The 24,179-nt window shown below is 42.1% G+C and overlaps 1 protein-coding gene across 1 annotated transcript in view; it reads left to right on the top strand.

Annotated features, from left to right (window-relative positions):
* The window catches only part of ABCA12 (ATP binding cassette subfamily A member 12), a 94,375-nt gene that overhangs the window by 32,374 nt on the left and 37,822 nt on the right, over positions 1-24,179 (top strand). The window contains exons 9-25 of the mRNA XM_074146031.1: positions 492-588; positions 715-4,863; positions 5,492-5,607; positions 6,298-6,404; positions 7,867-8,120; positions 8,229-8,341; positions 8,812-8,936; positions 9,762-9,935; positions 10,841-11,005; positions 11,995-12,196; positions 12,784-12,923; positions 13,502-13,621; positions 14,801-14,891; positions 16,253-16,432; positions 17,941-18,256; positions 22,315-22,429; positions 23,769-24,098. Coding sequence (XP_074002132.1) covers positions 492-588; positions 715-4,863; positions 5,492-5,607; positions 6,298-6,404; positions 7,867-8,120; positions 8,229-8,341; positions 8,812-8,936; positions 9,762-9,935; positions 10,841-11,005; positions 11,995-12,196; positions 12,784-12,923; positions 13,502-13,621; positions 14,801-14,891; positions 16,253-16,432; positions 17,941-18,256; positions 22,315-22,429; positions 23,769-24,098 — 6,794 coding nt within the window. The remainder of the gene's footprint in view (positions 1-491; positions 589-714; positions 4,864-5,491; positions 5,608-6,297; positions 6,405-7,866; positions 8,121-8,228; positions 8,342-8,811; positions 8,937-9,761; positions 9,936-10,840; positions 11,006-11,994; positions 12,197-12,783; positions 12,924-13,501; positions 13,622-14,800; positions 14,892-16,252; positions 16,433-17,940; positions 18,257-22,314; positions 22,430-23,768; positions 24,099-24,179) is intronic.

The raw sequence follows: 24,179 nt of genomic DNA, 5'->3' as shown, positions 1-24,179 counted from the left end.
AAGTAGGGAAAACATGGGGAGGTGGCTGCTGAGAGGACTGGACACACGGGGATATCAAGATGAGTGTAAATGGCTATAGGAGACATAAATGATGCTGCAGACAAAGCCTACGTGCGGGTAGTAAAAAAGCATTCCCAAATGAAGGGAAAGAAAGGATGATAAATATTAGCCTAGCTTGTGCTGCATCACTGATGGCAAAATACTCCTAAAGCAGGAGGAGAGCTCTATTAGCACCCAGATCACAGGGGCATTGAGCTGTTCTTGAGATGAAAAATCATTTCTATGATGACAAGTAGCATCCTGACTTCCTTTGGAAGACCAGGAAGAGTTACACCCCAACAGAGCAGTCAAATTTCTAAACAGGATCTTGTGTCTTCTAGGAGCCTAACTTCATATATGCGTGTTGTCCTTAACAGATTTGCCATGCGGCTCTTCTCAGTTTTCAAACTAATATGGTCTTTACTAATGTACTCTTTATGTGTTTGTTGTAGATAAAGAAAAAAGTTTGGTGACCAGATATATTTGTAATCACTTTGTTAACTGGAAAGATAATCGGAGTTTAGTATCTGAACTGGAAGAAGTTCTGAGGTAAGACATTAGCTAAAGGGATATTACTAACAGTATAATTCAAATCTATGATCTTTGCTCTAAATCACTTTACATTTCCACTTGCATTGATTTCATATTCACTAAAATGCTTTTTTTCCCCTCCAGAAAAATAAAGTCACCAGGGATTGGTGGAAAAGATTCCAAGAGGTCCATTAATTCGAATGATTTAGAAGCCATACAAAAGTCTCTACATCGTTTAAAAGGCTTTGAGAAAAAAATGAATAGAAGTGAATTAAAAAGCTTAAATCTATTCAGAAATTTGAAGAATGAAACATTACAGAAATTGTATGCAATTCTTGAACTGGGAATGTATCCATACCATGATTATAAATTAGAGGAACCATATAATAAGGAAATAATTGATGAAATCTATAACTTCACATCACTGCAATTACAGAGTGACTTTAATGGGACTTCCATTTTCAATATAATGACCCAGTGGAAAGAAATTCAGAGTGCTTTAAAATTAGCTACAACGATTTGGAATCCAGTTCTGCTAAATAATTCTAATTTTAGTACAGTGCAAACTGAGGATGCTCTCAAAATGTTGCTCTCCGCTAGCATGCCATCATCGCTGGAAGACTTCAGAGACCGCTTAAATGGAATGCAAGAAATACCATCTTTGTTTTCCGATTATCTGCTTAAGCCTGTGTCCTACAGAAACTTTCCAGACCAGCTTCTCGCTCTCCAGAAGATGTTTTTTATACTGACAGACACAAACATAGGTTATCAGTACCTACTGATGCCTGTGTTTGAACTGATGCGGAAAGTAGAAAGCTCCATGGGTGAAGCCTGGTGGGATGACTTGAATGCCTATTGGCGCATTGGGGAAAAACTCAGATCAATGAAGTGGAATAATACAGGCATCATAGCCTATGGGCAGTTTTTAGAGGTATTAAACAGCCATTTACAAAAGCTGAATAATAGTTCAAATAGTGTCTTCAGTGAGCAGTTGGATCAGCTGTCAGAATTTATAACAGCCGTGTTTAAAGAGTTTGGGAAAAACTCTGAAGTAGCCAATATCTCACTAGTCACTCAAGCCATACAAAAGACCTTGTACGTATTAAAAGACTTACAGCTGAATTATAATGTCAGTAAATTAAAATCTATAGAACTTTTCTTTAATTTTGACAATAAAACCTTAGAGAGCCTGTCTGAACTTCTGAGGACAGGAATGAAAATCCTTCATTATACAAGTGCCAGTGAAGCTTCCAGTAAAGAAATAATTGACCCTGTCTATAACTTAACACATCTTCTACTGCAGGAGTTCAGTGAGACTTCCTTACAGCACAATACTTCACTGGAGGCAAAAATTTGGAAGTTCTTGCGTTCAGTCTTGAGTCCTTTCCTTGAGAACAGCGACAACGATTATGGGACTCCCCAGAACTGCTCCGCTCAGGATGTGCTCCACATAACACTTGAGATGCTGTTTGAAAACACCACTCTAAGCGAGTCCTTAGCTGGGAGCCCCTGCAAACCCCTCTTTGATTCCATGGGCATGGAGAGTGGAACAATGCACAATGAGACCTTTGCAAAAACGTTCCAGCTTGCCATAACAAACCTGAAACTGTCTCCAGAGTTTGCTGTTGTCTACGAGAACGGCAGCGAACGCTTTTCCAGGGAGCTGTCTTGCGTCATCCGGTCTCTGCAGTTTTCTCTGAGTCTCCTTTCCAAATTGAACCTTGTCTCCGAGCTGGAAAACTCTTGGGTACAGGAGAAGGCGAGAGCTCTGGCTGCTGTCACGGAGGGGCTGCTGCAGAGTAATGCCTCCTGCCCCGTCCCAGTCCCAGATGTGAGTGGTGTGCTCCCGTCTCAGCTTTTGAACGTGCTCATTCCTTTCATGGTGAATGAAACAGTACTGAAGTCCCTAAATTTATCTGACAGCTTAGCAGGCTGGCATCGGCTACCTGTGTTTTCCCGTTTGTTACCAACTGTTTCCACGAGCAGTATGTACGAACTGCTACAGGTGGGCAGAAATGCTCCCAACCGGTCTGAGTGGGGACATTTCTCGCAGCTGTGGCACGCCACTGGCAACATGTTGACCACCAAATGGAACCTAACGGAAGTGGATGAATATGTGAAACTCCTGGAAATCATGAAGAAAGCTCTAATTCTTGTGGACTTTGGAGTAGCTCCCGGAAAAATGTTCGTACATCAGATCTTTCACAATTCTAGTGGAGGAATTAAATTCTCAGATTGGAATGATTTGAATAGTTCATTAAAACTCTTTTTCGATTCAACGTCTGCCACAAACAGCACTCTAGTTTTGGAAAGAATATTTCAAGGAATACTTCCACTGTATGAAGTTGGCAGTGAAGGATTGTTCTACCCTAACCCCTATGGAAAAGAAAACCAAGATATTCTAACTATGGCTGCAGTGATTTGGAATCAGATAATTTTAAACAGGACGCATTTTAATACAGAGAAAGCATGGGAGGTTATAAAAATGATTGCACTTCATGCAATCTCACTTGAAGACATTGAAAATTATCTCAGCACAAATGAAAAAGTGTCATCATTATTTTCTGACTTCTTGTTGACCCCTGTAACTTCTGAAAATTTTGCAGAACATCTCTTGTCCCTCGAGCAGCTTCTTGCTGCCATGGCAAAGGTGAATACCAGTGATCATTATCTGCTGATCTCTTCTTTGTCTAAGCTAATGCAGAAACTCCAAAGTTCTCTTCATGGAAGGCAGGGAAATGAACTTCGTGCTTTCTGGCAGATTGCTGAAGTACTCCAGTCCGTGAACTGGAATAGTACGGAGAGTCCCACTTCCCAGTCACTTCTAAACATACTGCAAAATCAGTTCAGTACCATGAAAAATTACTCCAGTCCTTATTTCAGTAAGGAACTCAAACAGCTGATACACTTTGCATCCTCCATAGTTGAGCTGTATGGTGAAGAAGACTCCAGAGGAACCAACATCTCCATATACTCACAAGCCATGCAGAGGAGTATCTTCATTTTAAAAAGCTTGCAGAAAAGTTACAATATCAGTGAGCTTGAAACTATCAACCTATTATTTGATTCTTACAGTAACTATACCCAGAGACTGACTGGAATATGGAGAGCAGGAATGAAAGTCCTTGGTGACACCAAATTAAACAAAACATTTGAAGAAAAAATGGATGTTGTCTATAATTTCTCACATTTGCTGCTGCAGAAGGAGTTCAGTGAGACTTCCTTACAGCACAATACTTCACTGGAGGCAAAAATTTGGAAGTTCTTGCGTTCAGTCTTGAGTCCTTTCCTTGAGAACAGCGACAACGATTATGGGACTCCCCAGAACTGCTCCGCTCAGGATGTGCTCCACATAACACTTGAGATGCTGTTTGAAAACACCACTCTAAGCGAGTCCTTAGCCGGGAGCCCCTGCAAACCCCTCTTTGATTCCATGGGCATGGAGAGTGGAACAACGCACAATGAGACCTTTGCAAAAACGTTCCAGCTTGCCATAACAAACCTGAAACTGTCTCCAGAGTTTGCTGTTGTCTACGAGAACGGCAGCGAACGCTTTTCCAAGGAGCTGTCTTGCGTCATCCGGTCTCTGCAGTTTTCTCTGAGTCTCCTTTCCAAATTGAACCTTGTCTCCGAGCTGGAAAACTCTTGGGTACAGGAGAAGGCGAGAGCTCTGGCTGCTGTCACGGAGGGGCTGCTGCAGAGTAATGCCTCCTGCCCCGTCCCAGTCCCAGATGTGAGTGGTGTGCTCCCGTCTCAGCTTTTGAACGTGCTCATTCCTTTCATGGTGAATGAAACAGTACTGAAGTCCCTAAATTTATCTGGCAGCTTAGCAGGCTGGAATAACATGTCAGTGCTCTTCAGTGTGGTACAGGATGAGCTCCATGTGAATGAACTGCTGCAGAGACTCCAAGGCGCCTTCAACCTCACCAAATGGAGTTATTACTCAAGCCTCTGGAATGTGGTAGACAGTTTGCTAAACACCAAAAGGAATCTAACTGATGTGGCTGCCTTTGCAAAGTTGTTGGAAGCACTGGCAAACAACTCTGCCAATGATGTGTCAGCTCTAGAATTCATAGAAGGCAGTCGCTACATTCTCAAGAGGCTGAACTCTGATCTGCTAAATGAATTCAACATAAGTTCCATGTCGGCTTTTCTCTCCAATAAAACTAGTCTTGACAGCGTCATTGATATTGTTGCTCATCACTTTGTTGTCAAGGCAGAAACCCTGTACAGCAAGACCCTACCTTGGACTCAGAGTGACCAAGCTCTCTCACCAACCAGTTTGATCACACGGTGAGTTTGCTTTTTGGGTATTGTAATTGCACTTATGGGTAGTGACCACCATTCTCATTCCAGCATAAGAAGTATGTAATTTTCTTCCAGTGGAGCAACTTAAGCCTGAAATCACCATAATTTAGGACACTAGGTATAATGTGGGTTAGATTGAAGATGAGGAAGTTTCTCCTTTAACTGAACATATAGCTAAAAGTTAGACTTTCAAAAGTTTTCTGTGTTGGCATGTATCAGTTCACAGTGGAAGCAGAATCCTGAACGAGGCTTGCCACCAGTGGTAAACTCTTTGGAAACCTCTTCTTTGTGGTATGACTAATTTTTGATTCTCGGTCTCCTCTAGGTTGTGTCTTTCCATCTATATCTTGCATCCCCAGTGAACCTTTCAAGCGTGTTTTCTTATACATATGTTTTGAGAGTGAGTGACAGCTTTGGGAGATAACAGCAAAAGAATTGATAAAATAAAATTGGGAGGGTACCCACTTTGGAGATGTCACAGGAGACAAATGACTTCATCTGGAATTCTTATTTATGCTGCCAAGGAATAGTATCTACACAGCTGACAGGTTGCTCACTGATATACTTTGTTTCTGAAAAAGAAGCTGATTTAAAATCCTATCTTATTTTTCAGATTTCTGTTTTTAGAATTTGAAAACACCATCTTACAGGTGACAGTGAATAACAGCTATAACCCTTACCTGATGTGTTTAATAAATGCCACTGAAGTCGAAGACAGCAAATTGACAGGTAATCATGATTTCATTAATGTTGTGGGACCTCAGCTGGAATATGTTGTGCCTGTCTTTTCAAAGTGTTTTCTCTAATGGCGGGAAGGAGTGGTGCTGCATGTTTTCATCCGCTAGCAATTAACTGGAGCTGTGAGACCTTGGGAAGCCAGACTCCTTTTTGTTTGAGTTATGTCACATTGCAGATACAAGTTTTCCATCCAACTCTATCCAAAATGCACATCTACTCTTTGCTATGTGATGACAGGTTGCTGACACTCAGATAAAGCTATCTTACAAATAGAAACCTATATTCTCTTCACAGCTTTATATACCTGTAAGACAACAGTAGTTATTTTTGAGAGTTAACATGGTATTTTACATTCATCATACGAGCCTACTGTAAAACCCGAGAGGTTTATCTGTTCACAGAATATTGCTCGTGCTCTGAAGGGCACTGTCAGAAGACCTGTTACCGGTGTGGGGTGGATTTCTTTAGGACCAGAGCACCTACTCAAACTGGATCCAATATAATCCAGATTACAACCTAGGTCTTGATCTGTGATTTCAGAGGTCCTGAGCCAGGTGATGTTGGTGGAAAATAGCAATACTCAGTAGGCCTCAAAATAAAAGTGCTGATATTCCCATATGTGAACTTTCTGCAAGTCTGGCATTTTTGTCTTGAGTAACTTTTGTTTTCTTCCTCGCACAGAAAACATCACACTGCTTTTGAAGCAAACTCATCTGAAAAAGAACTCTTTTATGCAAAATAATACCTCTGAGAAACATTCATCCATACCAGAGCTCCTGAAGCTAAAAGTAAGTCTGCTTAAAATGCTGACTTGAAGGACATCCCGCAGTGATACATGAATGTGCAATAGAGGTTTTGAAAAACAGCATATGGAAAAAAAGAGCTTCTTAAAAGAACAGCTGATTAAAAACTAGGACTGCAACTCTGTTTTCTGCCAGTTCCTTATATTTGAAAGTTGTCATTAAACTGAGCTGAAGAACTTGTTACTTATAAGAGTCTCTACCTAGTGTACACCCATTTTTCCTAGAAGGTGGAGATGTTCCTATCCTCCCAGTCTGTTGGATAGAATCCCCTGTCTTTTCCACCAGCCATCCCAAAAGGATAAGCAATGCATAAGTGGCAGCATATTCCTCATAAATCAGTGCACCAGTAGTTTTAAAGCTCAGTACGTTGAGACTTGGCAAAGCACCTTAAAGAGCTGAGATCATTCTGGGATGCTTCAGCTTCATTTGAGAAAAGCGTAGGGCACAAATAGCAGTTAGGTACTTCTGCCCTGCTGAAAATCAGTGGAATTGTGCATACCCAGTTGGTAGTTATAAGCACAACTAACTTGATTCCTTAGGCATAGTGGTAACTATACCAACACCAGTGTGACTGGAGTCCAAGTTCCCACATGCTCCCTTAGCCCTAAATGTCTCACAACACTGTAATGGTTTCTGAGATCAAGCACTTAAGCAATATTAATTCATGGATTTCCCTCACCAGCTTTGGATTTGGCAATGCCTCATTTGGATAAAATGCTTCTTACACCATACATACGTGATTGCACTAAGAGCTTGTGTGCACTTTATTCTACTTCTCTGTATGAGAAATAGAATTAAAAACTCTTTTAAAAAAAGATAACAGTGTGAAATGCTGTTGCTGCTTACTCTATCTATAACAGTAATACAATGAGCCTCAGTGTGACAGGTGTGCTTGTAGGAACAAAACAGAAAACAGTTCTTGCCATGAGACTGATAATGTAAATAGTGATGTCAGGCAAGAGGGAAGCCCATAATAGCAGAGCGGGCAAAGGACTATAATTTTACACTGTTTGGCAGATGCACAAGTCCTGACTTTTAGCCGACTCGGTTTCGTATGCTGTAGTAGAGATGACCAGGTGGTATCTGAAAGGCTAAGCCTGTTGCACAAGTTAGATTGATTTGGTCTCTGGGAAGATTAATTCCTCAACAGGTAAGTCCAAGTGGAGTATTGCTGTGTATGCATGTCGGGCAGGGGAAATGATACGTTAAGGCTTGCAAGGTTTATTAGGTCATGTGCAATGTCGTGTAGCCAGGTCTGCTACAAACTCAGGTAGGAATGACTGTTATGAACTGTTCTATTGGAGACCTTTTGAAGGAACTAGAAGTATATATTTAAATGTAAATCCCAAAGGAAAATGGAAAGGAACTCTTTAAAATTTACCTCTTATAATTCTGTCATCTAACTGTGTTTGTGCATTTATCTTCCTTTTCAAAATTTCCTTTGAAGATATCTCATCTCCGAGGTCTGACAACACTTCTTTGTGACTATGAGAGCTTTAAGTCAATACAGCATATTTGCCATCTCCCTAATGTTAGCTTCGGAGAAATGTGTGAACAAAGTCACTCTCACGAGCAGCTCCTCCGTGCTATTGAACTGAGTAATCAAGTTGTGACCAATCTACTGAATCACAGAAGAATCTCCCAAGAGCTTAAAAAGATCCTGATTGGGGATGCCACAAACATCCAGACACAAATGAAGTGGTGAGGCTCTCCCTCTGATTTACTATTCTATTTATGAAATGATGAAATGGCGTCTTAGCTTCTTCTCATATTCCCAATTTTGTTGGTTGGTTTGTTTTTCTGATTTAGGTTTCAAGAAAATGTACCAGAAATTGCTTTCTTTCAAGAGATTCCTCAGTATATGACTACTTTGAATTCCATGTTGAACATCACTGAGAATTTAACAGATTCTAGCAAGCAAGGTAGTTTTCTATATTTACTTTACAACGTTGGTAAACATCATCACTGCTACCATACTTTCTGCTGGAAATCCCAAGACTTTCTTAGCTGCCAGGAAGATGTGATATTAATGAAATAACCATACACCATGTCTCATGTCCTTGGGATCCTTTATCTAGGGTAATTCTAGAGGCTATTCTAGACCACCCTTTGTTTTCTGTACAGCCCAAATAGTCCTATGTGCTGAAAGTCTCGAGTCTTTGTATCTGAGCAATTTTTGCTATCACTAGACCTGTCAACTTCAGCCCACAAATCAGACTGTAAAACCTAGGAAATATGACAGTATTTTGCAAGTTTGGTTGTTGGGGTTTTTTTAACCAGCAGTGGTGTACCTCACTTCCGTACTTTACCTAAAGTCCCATCTGTGTGCTTGAGATTGCTGTGTGTCTGGAGAAAGCTGTTAGATCAATTGTTCTTTGATTGTTCTCTACAGAAAAGTTAAGAGATGTGTTTAAAAATGTGGACCAGCTCAAAGAGGATCTCAAAACCACAACAAGAATGTCCACAGCCAGTATTGATGCTCTTCTGGAAGCATCTCTCGCAGAAAACAGCAGTCAGGTAAGTTGGCTGTCATCCTGGTGGGAGATCTTGTTGCTTTCTAGCTCTCAGACCATTAAAACTAGAATGTGTTAGTGAATGCAGCTAAGCAGGTCATACTGCATGTGTGACAGCACACAGAGAGGTATGTGATTCTACAGGGATAGACAGCATAGCATGTTATAGATCAAAATAGCCATCAGAAATGCAGCAAGAGCAGTCATTGACATCAGTTCAGCCGCTGGAGACCGGGAGCCATATGGTCTCTTTGGCTGTCACCAGTAGCTGGTAAGCAGCCACGCACTGCCTGGTGAGTGATTGCTCTTGTCCATAGCAAAGGCACAGTTCACTGTAAGAGACTAATGAGGACTGAGTGGGGTCCTCAGTAGGGTCCTCAGTGCTGAGGAGTTGCTGCAGTCCAGATGGAAGAGCACACTTCTAACCACAATTTGTGAGAGCACTCAGGGTCCAAAAATAGCCTCCCATAATGAGAGATGAGCCTGCTTTCCTCAGCCTCCTGTGCAAGCAGAGCTCCAGATGCTTTTCCCCTTCCCAGCCGTCTTGTCTGGACTGAGCCCCAAAGAACGCACTCTTTTCCAACCTTCATATGCATCAGTCAATGGGAAATTGAAGCCACAAAACTTTTATTACTGTGCAAGCTGGGCAGTAAAATACAATCCTTAGGATTTGTCCCTTGGAGCGGGAGTAATGGCTAGGCATTTTCTGTTTCTCAGGGTTGAAATACTACACTGTGGAAAGAACAACAGCAAGGCAAGATTAATCCATGCATACTGGAGTGAGCAGTCTACCCCCTAACAAATCTTTTCTTCCTTTGTGCAAACACAGCTCATTTCTCAGATCCTCCAGCTGGAGTCTTGTAGCATCCGTCCTGCTGACCCACAGCTGCAAACAGTAGCAGAGGAGTTCTGCAATCTCTCTCTTTCGGAGAGGACTCGTGAGACGTACATCCTGGGGGTCACTCTGTTACGACACTTAGACATTTACAATTTCTTATACAAGGTTAGTGCTGGATTTGTAGAGTGCTTTCTATAGTCTTTGCTGCATGTAGTGGCTGAAAGGTCATAAAATATCATTGCAGTGGCCAGAAGCTATGCTGATTTACACAAGTCAAAGATCAGGCTTTGCTCATGCAGTAATTTTTATTGCATATCCATGCTGTGACAGTGTGGATATAAATGAGGATCCCAGCTGGTGTAAACCAGCAAACCTCATTTAAAGGCACCGGACCTACTCTAAATGCCTCCCTATCTGCTAGTATTGTTTATATGCTGTCACAACCTCTTGAACATTCCCAGCTGAGTTCAGGCTTCCCAAAAATAAAACACTGAGCTAAATTATTTTTTTTTTATTCCTTGAAAAGGGGAGCCCTGGAAAGAGTCCTGTAAAATTGACACTGCGTTAAATGATTCAAGTATCTCCCACACACAACTATATAAACAGCATGTAAAAATACCATTCACAGAAAAGTGTGTATGGAATACATATTTTAAAATGCTACAGAAGTAATCCCGGGGGAAAAAAGTTATTAAATGAGAATGCCAACGGATTTGGCTCAGGTCAAAAGTCACTCATAGTGTTTGTGACACATGTTGTATGAAATGCTGCCTCTTAGAGATTTGGGTCGTATCCCAGCCAATATCTGATGCACATTTCCCAACTGTAGGTGTTTGGAAACATACACTGTTCAGAATATGTAATATCCAGGGGAGTGGTTTGCAAAAGCGCTTGGGGATTTAGGAATACAAACCCCATTCATTTCCCATGGGACATCTGCTCCCTAAGCCTCCTAACAGTTTTGAAAATCCCACAATCTTTGTCTTGGAATTAACACAATATGGTCTTGTACATGCATGTGCGCACAGATTCCTGCTAATCGTAACTGATTCCCTTCCTGCCTCCTGCAGATGTTTTTCCCTAAGGAACTTCAGAAATCTGTGGACAAGATGTTAGGCCTTCTGACAAAAATGAAATATTTCAGACACCAGGTTGAGTCTGGCGTTGATCCATTGCTGCAAGCCATTCATTCACTGAAAAAGCTCCGGCAGTCTAGAAATATGCCACTGACTAAGGTACGTGTAGTCTGCCTGTACTTTGGAAGTGAAACACCAGTGGAAGAGTTTCCACAGGAATATCTTGCCTTAGAAGCCAAAGGTGAATTAAATCATAGATAGCTGATTCTCTTTTAAAGCAGCAGTGTTCTAAGAAGAATCTCTATCAAACTTACATGTTGCCTTCCTGGGAGAGCCTAGATTTGGAGCAGCGGGACCATCATGTGCTCCATGACAGGGAGGACGCTAGGAACATGTGCTGTGGGAGGGACACTAGGAACAAAAATGCAGGGGATGGGCAACTGTCTTGAAAGAGGGTAGACTTCCAACAAAATACTAGAAGGGGTCACCTTGTGAAAACAACTGGAGAACTGCCCACTAAAGGCTACCCAAAACCATGTAAGTCAACAGCAAAAATCTGCCCTAGCTTTAGTGTGCGTAAGATCACACCCAAAGCCTGAAGACTGCCCAAAACATTCAGTACAAACCCAGTCCTGCTCTGACAGCTGCAGTAACATCAGCTTGCGCTGACTTCCTCCAGCACTGGATCCAATCCCTCTCCAATCCATAGTCAATGACAGCATAGATCACAGGGATCATTTCTAATGATCACTTTGCCTGCACGTTGCAGAACCACATGCAGCCATGGACTGGATGGGGATAGGGGATGTGCACATCTGTGTGACAAACTCTGTCTTGTAACCCAGGGTGTATATGTGTCACCAGGCACACATTATAGGCAATTCCTGTACGCAATTTATAGGCAATTCCTACAGTGGATCTCATACCTGGAAATTTACCACCTCTGTCATAGCAAAGGTTAGCCAAAAAAGCACAATTTCCATGGAAAGTCTTTTTTTTTTTTTTTTCTTTTTTTGTAGAGACAAACTTGTAAGAAAGCAGTGTAAAAATGCTCAATTCTTGCCTTCTAATTTTGTTGTTTCTTTTTTTCTCTCAGAATGGGACGCTTTTAGTGCGCAGGACTTATTTGCATTTTGTCTTGTCTGCAGGCATTATTTAAACCAACCAACTTTAAGATAACACGTGGCACATTCAAGTCCATGTCAAAAGTTCTCTGCAACCAGGAGATCACACCTCTGTTTTTTGAGTCATTGCTTCCAGATTTTGGAGACCCTGTAAGCAACAGTTCTTCCGTGGAGGATGTCTATGTCCAAAAGATGATGAGGAAATACGGGATTCCTCATGACTCCAGTAAGTCTAGCGTTTCCTTAACGCAAAAACATTTCAGAACCAAACTGCTGTTTCCAGAGAGATCCAGTTCTGAGCTTTTCCCCCACATGTCTCCGGAGGGCTGTAAGAGCTCATGATTTATGCTAGCTGAAGATCTGCACTGCCCTAATTATTGGTGGCTTATTTCCATAAACGTTAAAAGGAGAACAGCCTACGTAGCAGAGCAGTGCTTGACACTGCACTTTTTCCCATTTGTTGATGATCTGGTCTTAGGGTTTGACAGGTCACTGCTTTTTCTTGATGTGTAGTTTTTCTGACTGTACTGACATTATTAGCTCCTCTGAGTTCACGAAACTCCGTTTAACCTTCAAGCAGAGAATCTTGGCTCAAACACTGAGACTCTTGTTGTCTTGAGTTCAGCAACAGGAGATCTTGGGGGTGGATTGCTTTTGTCAAGACATATTATATCAGTCAGCGAAGAAGGCCCTGAAGTCATTCACTGGACACCGCAACAAACTGGACCCATGGGGAAAAAAATACACTGGTAGCTTTCTTGTGTCTGATCTATTTGTGCTCTGGGCAATTTGTTTGCTTTTCTTCCCTTGCAGCACCGTTTTGTTTATCCTTTTACCTGGACCTGGTCAAGACCCCAACTGGAGCTTTAATTTGGTCTTTCTTAAAACCAATGGTGCTTGGGAAGATCCTTTATACACCAGATACCATAGGAACTCGTGCAATCATGCAAAAGGTATGGCTCTGTTTACAGTACATCAGAATATGCCCACTCAAAAGGATTTTAATTTATCTAGCACGGTCTTGTTTGTTTGAGAAGCAAAAGTTTGTTTTCTGACTGTTTGGAGTACTAGTCAAATTATCTTTTCCTAGTTGCGTTGCTGGTCATATGAGTCATCTGTTGTCTTTGAATGAATCTTACCTCCATAAAATTGCTGTTGGTCTAATATTTATAATATAATTTTTTTAAGGCCTTCAGTTTATGAAGTTTCACCCCCATATTTTCAGCCAGTAATAGATAGATGTTTCCCAGGACAAACGCTATAACCAGTACTTGTTTGCAAGCAGACCGGTGGTGGAAGGAAAACTGATATCCAAGACACGCTCCAAATGTCACATATGAGGCCATATTTTTAAGTACTTGTATCCAAATTCAGTGTTTTAAGGGATATTTTGCCAAACAGTGATAGGGTGCTAAGAAAGATCCAAAGGAACCCAAATTTGGTCTTAGCTGTTTTATTGATTTGTTTATTTTTAAAAAGCTTTAAGGTAATGAATAAATGAATCCTTACATGTTGTGGGCCTTTTTTATAGTCTAATGCGACCCTGAAGCAGATGGCTGATCTAGCCCTGAAGTCCCAGGAGTGGCTGGACAAGTCTCCTGTCATCATGAATTCACTAACGAAGTTAAACCAGACAGTTCCAATGATCAAGGTATGAGATCTTTCCTCCCCTGTGTCTCTCATGCGAGAGGACTGGGGAAGTGGATTTCTTCACTCAAATAAACTGGGCTTCCAGGAACCTCAGGGACATCTTAGGTCAGCTGGGAAAACAAACTTTTGTGAGCTTCTCAGGTTTTTGTCCTGGACTTCACAGTTTCTGTGCCTGCCTGTTTCTGTAACAGAAATGCTTCTGACACACCTTTCCATGCAAATCCTCTCTCTGAAATGATCTGTTTGTAATATGCTCCCTGACACTGGTCATGCTGAGGCCTGCTGGAGGCCTGAGCTGAGCAGGGAACGCTCTTCAGTTTGTAAATTAACTTTCTGCTTGGTGGAGTGATCCAGCCAGCCAAGACCAGGCAAGAAATGACTTTTTCAGAAAATGAAACAGTATCTATAATAAGCATGTAGCTCTGGGTACATGCATAAGAGCTAGAAGATGTCTTTGTACCTCAGTGACTGTAAATAAAATTTCTTTTTCCCCTCCTAAGGAGCCTAGCCTTGCTTGGATACAGAAAGCAGTAGGCTGTAACATTTCCTATATTTGCTTGCTGTTCTCTGCAGTAAAAATTGTGTCCTTTCCTTACAAGGCTATGAAAATGAGGTCTCTGGAACCCTAAAGCATTAGAAGTTTATTTCAGTGGCTGGAATTCGTTGTCATTTCCATGGCACTGAGAGAAAATCCGGAGTGGAATACGCAAAAGTGAAATGGGGTATTCTCTGCTGACTGCACTCATTAGTGGAATAATGAACTATTCAGCCAAACCAAATCTGTCTGCTGGTCTCCAAGTTAAATTTTGGTCGCCTACCCATTGTGCTCTGGCTGTGTTCACAGGACTTAGACACAAATGAAATTTACTGCGCTTTTAGAATAACAAAGATTAACCATGATTTTTCCATGGGACTCTATTGCCTGGTGGAGACTCAATAGGTATTTTCTGTTGACTCCAAGAAACGCTGGCTTGGATTCACAGGGCTCTGTATGACGTTTTCATTGCTAAGATTTCCCCCTCCTAATACAGAGTGAAATATTGAAGGTCGGGAAAGGAGTAGGATGGGGTTGTACAAATGCGCAGTGAAGGCAGCTGGTCTGTTGTATTTCAGAAATACACTGAGTAAGCTCAAGGGACTTCTGGTCAAACTGATGCTTCTTCTTTTTGCTTGTTGATAGAACACGCTGCAGAATCCCTTTGTGCAGGTTTTTATCAAGCTGATGGTGGATTTGGATGCAGCTGAACTGCTGAATCAAATAACAAAACTGGGTAAGTTGGTCTACACGTGCTGCCCTCTTATTTGTCTTCAGGTCTGGGAGCTCCAGAGTCACCAAACTGTAGCCATCCTCTGGTACTGCTCTTTTCTGGCCAGTATCAGATGCTTTTGTGCAAGGCTATCTCAGCTGTGATTCAGAAATCTTGTGGTCTAGGGGAAAAGACTCTTAGAAAGCAAAGGGCTTGTATGAAGAGATGATGCTTGTGAGTGTTGAAGGGATAATAGGACGGGAGTCTCTGCAGCTGAGTGTGGCCACTGGAGGACACTGTTTAGCCATAATTATCACTTCAAATGAGCTACCTGGACCTCTGCTGGGAAATGTTGTGGAGACCTCACTGGCATCACATCAGGGTTCAACTTAAAAGTTTTCCAGAGCAGAAAAGCAATGTATCAGATAAAGGTACCCAGGCTGATGAAGCCAGAGGCATTGTTACAGGAGATGCTCTGCTGGAAGTGGCTGTTCTCTGGTGGTCTTGCATGGTTCTTCAAGATGAGAGTTGCTGATCTGCACTGTGGGAATCATCAGCTAACAGCAGTGGTGGATACATCTCCTGTTAGTGCACAGCATGGTGATCACAGTCCCTTCGTAGCTGGTCTTACTGTCCCTACCCACTTTTTCAATCAGTGGCCATGCATGTTAACATAAATCTGGGTTATGCCAGCAAAACCCAGTGTAATCCAAGAGTGGTTGTGGTGCGTTTCAGCCAGAAGGATATTTATATACTGTTCGTGATGACCCCCGTGTTATTTCATAAGTAGCATCTCCTGTCTTAACTCTCCATAAAATCATCGTACCTGCAGCAGCTGTTCCATATTAGTTACACTACATTATTCAGTCACCTTTTAAAACAACCAGGAAACAGCAGTGTCTTGATTAAACTGCATTATCAGGTTTTGTACACACATCAGCACAACAGACATAACTTTTTCTTGATGCTCTTGGTTAAAGCACATTCTCCCCCGAAACAGAGCAGCTCAACAGATAAGTTGATTACATCAAAAACCATAAGATGTGGACTGAATGGCCAGCATCATATGCGAGTCTAAAACCTCAGCAGGTTAGTAGCGACTTCTGATTTGGGATGGCCGTCACATCCCATTGCTGGCATCCTCCCAAAGGCAAACTCACGAGCGTATTACAAATGATTAACATAAAAATTGGGTCAACAACATGCCTTCATTCTACCGCTAAGTGCAGAAATCTATTTTACACTTAATGTTGAGTATGACGTGGTTTTTTCTTCCTTTCTGGTGTCATCGTTAGTGTGAAGCGCAGAATGATTTGGTGATTTTTTTGCTGTGTGTAGTGATGTTACTCATTTTGTTCGTGTTTTTTTTTTTTCCTTTTTTCCAGATGATATTCGGCTGGAATTACAGAACAACGCCGACATTGTTGATCAGCTGAATACATTAGCTACCCTTGCTGTAAATGTGTCCTCCTGTGTCTCATTTAACCGCGTTCAAGCAGTCAGAAACTTAGAGGAAATGGAAATGGTGGCTAAAGAGCTCTTTCTGAAGAATGAGCTTTTCGCAAGTATGTGACAGTCTTGAATCCCCCTGTAAATTAAAGTTAGCCTGGCACAGGGTGGGAGTCCAGCATAAGAAGTTTGGCTTTCCACCAGCAGCTGTTGTGATCACAGCTCCTACCGCACAGCAATCGATTTTCACCTGGTGTGTGGGGGACCTGCATACACAGACCTCCTTATGGCAGTGTTTTACACTCTCCTTTTTATATCTCCTCTTCTCTCTACACGTCTGCTGCCTGTATAGAAAGCCTTTGGTCAACTAGTGTTTTCTCTTGGTTAATTCTCAGTTTGAGCAAAATTTCGCTGCCCTTAGATCTTTGTGACAACTGCCTTCTTTCAGGCTCCCCTGGGAAAAAGATGCTTTAATCGAGAAAGATATCACAGAATCATTGAATCATTTAGGTTGGAAAAGACCTTTAAGGTTATTGAGTCCAAATATGAGACAGTTCAATTTATTAGAAGGTCATAAAGCTCTTGAGGTGTTCCAGCCAAACACTGCAATATTATATTGGGTCGTCTTGGTCACACTTCTCACATTTGTGGGATCAGAATGCAGCTTTGGATCAGACTGCAGGGGGGAGTAGAGAATAGGAACTTACATTAATTTCAATGATACAAATGTGTCTTAATTTTTAAGAATGACCAAGATCTCCTCAATTAGGCTTTACTTAAGTCCTGTGACCTGTTTTTACCTCATAATTGAGGGATGGATAGAAACTTTTTATTTTCTTGAAACTTGAAACTTCAGACCCTGATCATATTTGTCTATTCCCATAAAGCAGTTTTTTTCTATGTTTGTCCTCCATTCCATTGTATGCCTTATGTATGGAATAATCAGGAAAAATATTCTGGAGAGAAAAACTTCTGGGGTATTTCCTCTCCTCAAACAGACATTTTAAAGGAAAAGAAAAGTCCTGTCTGGCAAACTGTGTCCACAGCATGCCATTTCCTACCAGGAACTTGCAAAGCTTTTGTATTCTTAGACATCTCAGCTTTGCAGGAATTTGTGTGGGCACAAAAATGTATGTATAGGTCATGAACAATTTTCAACACTGCCTCCCTGAGGTTTTTATGTTACAGCATCACTATGTGAGCTGCATTGATAGAGTACCTTTGGGCACGTTCATGAGAGGTGTGTGTGCTGAGTGACATACCTAACAGATACGTGACAGTCCATGTTAACAGCAAGATTTTTCGAAATACAGCTGGTTATTTTAAGAGCCTTTGGTTTTTGAATGCTCAGTGGAAAAGATTTAAGGGGTCTGGGGGTGTATTTCACACCCAGAATCATTGGTCACGTTTGAAATTAGAAGTGGCTGCAGTGATATATAGTTTCCACTTCCAGACCCTCGATAAGCAGCCTGCCCATCTGAGCATTATTTCTGCAGCAAAGAAATGAAATGATGGATTGTAATGTAGAAAAGGCTTATAAAAAATGAGGAGTTCCTACATATCTTTGTGTACTGCTTGCGTGCTACTGACTCTGAAGGAAAGCCTTTCCCCTTTCTTTTCCAAGGTATCATTTTCAAGCTGCCTTCAAGCCATAGCAGCCCTGGACGCTCTGTTCATGGGGACTCGGTCCTCCCTCCTGTGCTCAATTACACCATCCGAATGAGCAGCAGGATCACGCAAACCACCAACAGAATAAGGGAGCGCATCTGGACGGTGGGCCCACACAATTCCACTTCGCAGAGCCAGATTTACAGCCGGGCGTTTATTTATATCCAGGACAGCATTGAAAGAGCCATTATTGAGCTGCAGACTGGCAAGAATCCAGAGGAAATAGCTGTTCAAGTCCAGGCCATGCCTTACCCCTGCTACAATAAGGATATGTAAGTTTGTGGGGCTTTTGTCTTCATGCTTTGTGTAAGCTCATCTTGTCTGACGGGTGGAGTTCACCAGCTGCTCTGGTCTCCTCAATGCCATGTGAACATGGCATAGAAATAATTTCGTTTTGTGTTTGTTTTTTTTTTAAGGGTCTGATCAAAAGAAGGCATTTTGGACTCTGGTATAAATGGTCTCTGTTTAGTTTGCCTAATCTTTTTATTTTTTTATTTTTTTTCAATGCTCTGTCTGTACCTGAATTGTCATGGTAACTATAGGTTTTACAGAAGGTAAAATTTGCTGTCCCTGTTTTACTACTAGTGGTGGAACTGAGACCGGGGTTGGCAGAACTTGGGTTAAATCATAGAATCAGAGAATCACAGAATGGTTAGAGTTGGAAGGGACCTTAAAGATCATCGAGTTCCAACCCCCCTGCCATGGGCAGGGACACCTCCCACCAGACCAGGTTGCTCAAAGCCCCATCCAGCCTCGCCTTGAACACCTCTAGGGATGGGGCATCCACAGCTTCTCTGGGCAACCTGTTCCAGTGCTTCACCACCCTCACAGGAAAGAATTTCCTCCTAATATCTAATCTAAATCTCCCCTCTTCCAATTTAAAACCATTACCCCTTGTCCTGTCACTACACTTCCTGAAAGAGAGTCCCTCTCCAGCTCTCCTGTAGGCTCCCTTCAGATATTGGAAGGCTGCTATGAGGTCTCCCTGTCTCCTCTCCAGGCTGAACAACCCCAGCTCTCTCAGTCTGTCCTCATAGATATGAGTGTTGGCTTGTTCTGCAGGTGTTTACATGCAGACAATGCAGCAGACAATTTATTTATTGGGGAAAAAAAAGAATCCCTACGTTTATGAGCTTTGTTCCTTGAGATTGCTGTCAGCTGTGGACACTACAATTCACTACAATAGTGAATAACACTATTTGTTATTCATTCACAGAATCTTCATGGTTGGAAGGGACCTTTGAGATCATCGAGTCCAACCACAAAAAAAAAAACAAAAAAAAAACCCACCACCCACAACCACAGCCCACACCCACCCACAAACAGACACAAACCAACAATCTCGGGCACTAGAGCATGCCCTGAAGTGCCATGTCTACACGTTTCTTAAATACCTCCAGGGATGGCGACTCCACCACCTCTCTGGGCAGGCTGTTCCAGTGCCTGACCACTCTCCCAGTAAAGTAATTCTTCCTGATATCTAATCTAAACCTCCCCTGCCCCAACTTCAGACCATTTCCTCTGGTCCTGTCATTATTCCCTTGGGAGAAGAGGCCAACACCCAGCTCTCTGCAACCTCCTTTCAGGGAGTTGTAGAGGGCAGCGAGGTCTCCCCTCAGCCTCCTCTTCTCCAAACTAAACATGCCCAGTTCCCTCAGCCTCTCCCCGTATGACTTGTTCTCCAGACCCCTCACCAGCTTGGTGGCTCTCCTCTGGACATGCTCCAGCAGCTCAATGTCCTTCCTGTAGTGAGGGGCCCAGAACTCAACACAGCACTCGAGGTGAGGCCTCACCAGTGCCCAGTACAGAGGCACCATCACTTCCCTACTCCTGCTGGCCACGCTATTCCTGATACAGACCAGGATGCCGTTGGCCTTGTTGGCCGCCTGGGCACACTGCTGGCTCACGTTAAGCCGTCTGTCCACCAACACCCCCAGGTCCTTTTCTGCTGGGCAGCTTTCCAGCCACTCTTCCCCAAGCCTGTAGCGTTGCCTGGGGTTGTTGTGACCAAAATGCAGGACCCTGCACTTGGCCTTATTAAACCTCATCCCATTGGCCTTGGCCCATTGATCCAACCTGTCCAGATCCCTCTGTAAAGCCTTCCGACCCTCAAGCAGATCAACACTCTCACCTAGCTTGGTGTCATCTGCAAACTTACTGAGGGTGCACTCAATCCCCTTATCCAGATCATCAATAAAGATATTAAACAAGACTGGCCTCAGTGATTCTAGCTAACGTTCAGTGTATAGTGAATAGTTCCCAATACAGGTGCCTCTCAGGTGCTTTAAGAAGGATAAGAGGGAAGATGAAATGGTACCATTCATCTCTACAGTAATGATGGAAAACAAGCTTTTGATGCTCTGAGTTGCCAGGGTTAACAGCCTGTTATACAGAGCAGTGCAGCGAGAGCTGTGTGTGGACCAGAATAAGTTTTGAATGGTGAAGCAGATCAAAAAGTTTTGGGTCCTCTTCCTTTCCGCTCATCTTGAGCCAGATCTGCAGCTAGTATAAACTGCATCTCTGCCAAGTGCAGTAGAGAGAAGCGAATCTCTCACAGCTGAGGACCTGCCCCTCTGGCAAGGCAATTTTGGTCTGCGTTTGGAAAGCTGGCAACATGGTACTTCCTCAGAGTTATTACCCTGATCGCAGCTGGTGGCCAAACTGAGTGGAAAACACAGGGAATGGATTTCATTGTCCATCGGAAAGCACTGAAGGATGTTCAGCAAATAGTATTGGTAGGTCGGATGGTCACTGCCCCCTGACATGAGGGTCTCCCTTGGACCAAAAGGATAGACTAGACCTAGGAGCTCTTTCTATTGAAAAGCCCGCATGTCTGCTGCATGAGCTAAAAGATTATCTGGGAGCTATATAGCTACAGGAACTATAGCAGACTCATTAATCTCCTGTGTCAGCCTGTCACTTAAGAGAGCTGGCGACCTATAATCTCTTCTCAAGGTAACAGCATGCAAAGAGCCTGCAAGTACGCGGGCAGTAAGTAAGCATTCAAACCAAGTGTCAACTTCTTGCAGCAAATACATGGATTATTGCTGTGAGATAGTTTTGTACAATGATTAGCTGACTGCTGGAGGCATTCACTACAGTGTTAGCTGCTTCTCTTGTTCTTGGACTGCTGAGAAAACCGCTTGCCTTCAGGTTTCCCTCCCCACCCCAGGTTCAGAGGGACACGAATTTGCTCAATTATTAAAAAACCTAAAGGCTTTGGATTTGGATGCAGTAGAAGTCATCATAAAACGACTGTTTATTGATTGTTAGTGCATAGTTACCATCTTGTAGGGAAATGGAGGGAATATATACACCAGGGAGGGAATATATACACACAGAAGGTGTTAGGAAATGCTGCATTTTTAATGGCCTATGGATCATACACAAGGTGGTAGCCAAAAAAACCCCAAACAACAAAGAGCTAGTAGAGCTACTGAAATGCCTTTTCATTGTTCTTTATAAATGTGACTTCATTTGCATGGAAGCATTTCCTGAAAGCACTGGTGGATGGGAGATTTTCAGCTTTACAGGAAAAAAAATTAAAAACAAATGCGATCGTATTAATTTCTTACTGTTATTGTACATTAAACTTTTCCCAGGAATAACACTGATTATTGTTTCTTTTTAAGCCAGGTTTAGAAATGAGGGAGGAAAGCATTAGCCCTGTAGATACAATGAAGTGAATCTTCTGCTCTAAAAACTTGCTTTCCATCACAGAAGGAGAATTTTGCTGTTGGCCATTGTTGTCTTTTCTCCGCACACATTTGGCACAGGAAGAAGGTTTTAACTAAAGTGAGGAGCCAAGAATTGTGAAGTCCACATTGTAGACCTGGATCTGCAATACCTGTCCTGTGGGGTAACAGGACAGACACTCTGCACCTATATTCAGACTCTGGCACCGGGAAATATTACCCGATAACAAAATTTGGCCATTGTATCTATTAACGGAAATGGGAATTATGGCTGGCTGCTGTGATGTTTCAAAATGGGATGGAGACCGCCAGAGAGCCAGGAGATGCCAGTGCCTGTGCCGGTTCCTGCTCCTGCCAATGGTGTTGCTGAGCAAAACTTCCAGAATGCATCTGGAAATTCCTCTGTGATTTAAAAAAAGAAAAAAAGATTTTGAAGGATCAGGAGTTTCATGAATAAAAAATCCGATGCAATGGCAAAATAGCCTTTTTTGTAATTATTAATTATACTCTAAGTTTTGAAATGTTAGCATGTCTTTTCCTGTGCCAAAGTATTATTCTGAAAAATATATTCTACATAAAGCCTTAATCCCCAGAACATTTCATATTCAGCTAAAGCCTGCGTTTGCCTTTTACAGGTTCTTAACCAGTGTGACCTACTCTCTTCCATTTGCTCTGATGGCTGCCTGGGTCCTGTTTATAGCTGATTTTGTTAAAACACTTGTTCAAGAGAAAGATCTGAGGCTTTATGAGGTATGGTGAAACTTTTTGGGGCGTGCAAAATTATAAACAGATTTTCCTTATTAGCGGGTAGTATGTCTCATGTGCAATATTAAATGGAGCAAAACAAGCATTTAGGAAAATAATACTCCAAATGCCTATTCTTTGACCTGCAGTGTTTGAGTTCTGACATTGTAACCAAGCTCAAAACCATAGAAATGCGGGGCATTTGCCCTTCAAGTGGCAAGAATCTTGCTTTGAAGTTCTGAACACTGGAAACATGGGGACCTCACAAAATTACAAGTTTTGTGGAGATTTAAAGCTCTCTAAAAATTGACTTTGAGTTATACCTATTGGGGACAAAGACATGAAAAGTGACTTATTTTCTGTCCTTGAAGTTATGCTTAATATTTCAGAAGGTGCTGCATATTACATCAGCTCCGCTGAAATGAAGTTCTTCATTCAGGTTGCCTATTGGAAAAGAAATGACATTGAGACATAGGGAATTTATGAAATTAACTCAGATTTTCAGTGCGAACGGAATCAACAGAGATGAGCAGCACAGAACTTCTGTAAAACTAAGCTTTAGTAAGCAAGAAAAGCTCGAGTAGATTTGTTTTTTATCCGGTACCATGGAAACAAATACCGATTCATTAAAAACATTTCCAAGAAAGGGCGCTCTATGAACTGTGATGAGACTGAAAATGAGTGAGCCCCAGTGGCCAGCGGACAACCCCTTGCTCTAGGTTAGGAAACCAAGTTTCATGTCCCTAAGAGCAGGGTGTTAGTAATCTTTTTAGGTGTATAGTAATCTACAACAAGACACTAGCACCTGTAGTTTCTTTGGGATTTAGCAACAAAAGCTTACAGTTTTATAGAAGTCTTATGGACTTGATCATCAGCTAATATAATTTAATATCGCCTCCTTATAACCATGGTAATTTATCTATTATTTGTTGTCTTGGGAATGTATGAGAAGTGGTTTGGTTTCAAAGATATTTAAGAGTTTTTACACTCAAACCACTTGGTAATTAGCATTATTTTTAAAAATAACCAAAATGCTGTAGAATAGCTACACATCTAAGGCCAGAAGTTGCTTTGGAGCTTGTGAGTTGTGATGCTTCGTGCTTGCAGATCTTGTCTGTGCTGTTCTTTTGCAAGAGACTGCTTTGCAAACCTTGGGCATTCCAGAAATGTGAGGGCATGGTTTTTCCCTGGTTATAACATGCGGTATGCCAAAGTATGAAAGAGCGTGTTTTGGATGTATGCCTTGTCCAGAAACTGTAAAAAGAAATAGTTCAATTTCAGCAGGTAGATCTCTTAATAAACACTTGACCCTCTGTGATTCTTTTTTTCACCTTTCTCTCTGTAGTACATGAAAATGATGGGTGTTAATGCCAGCAGCCATTTCATCGCCTGGTTCATAGAGTGTGCCATCTTCCTTCTAATTACTGTCACCTTCCTCATCGTTGTTCTAAAAGTGGGTGACATCCTTCCCAAAACAAACACAGCACTCTTGTTCCTGTACCTTATGGACTACAGCCTGTCCATTATAGCCATGAGCTACTTCATTAGTGTTTTCTTCAATAACACCAACATAGCAGCCTTGGTGGGCAGTCTTGTGTACATCCTCACCTTCTTCCCCTTCATCGTGTTGCTGGTCATCGAGAATCATTTGAGCTTCTCTGTGAAGAGCCTCCTGGTAAGTTCTGCTTTTCAATAACAAGAACCGCATGTGTGGGAGCAGACACTCACTGCTTAAACACTCAATAAACTTCAGCTC

This window comes from Numenius arquata, chromosome 3, assembly GCF_964106895.1.
Source record: "Numenius arquata chromosome 3, bNumArq3.hap1.1, whole genome shotgun sequence".
Classification (NCBI taxonomy): Eukaryota; Metazoa; Chordata; class Aves; order Charadriiformes; family Scolopacidae; genus Numenius; species Numenius arquata.
This window is presented reverse-complemented; position numbering and strand designations above follow the sequence as displayed.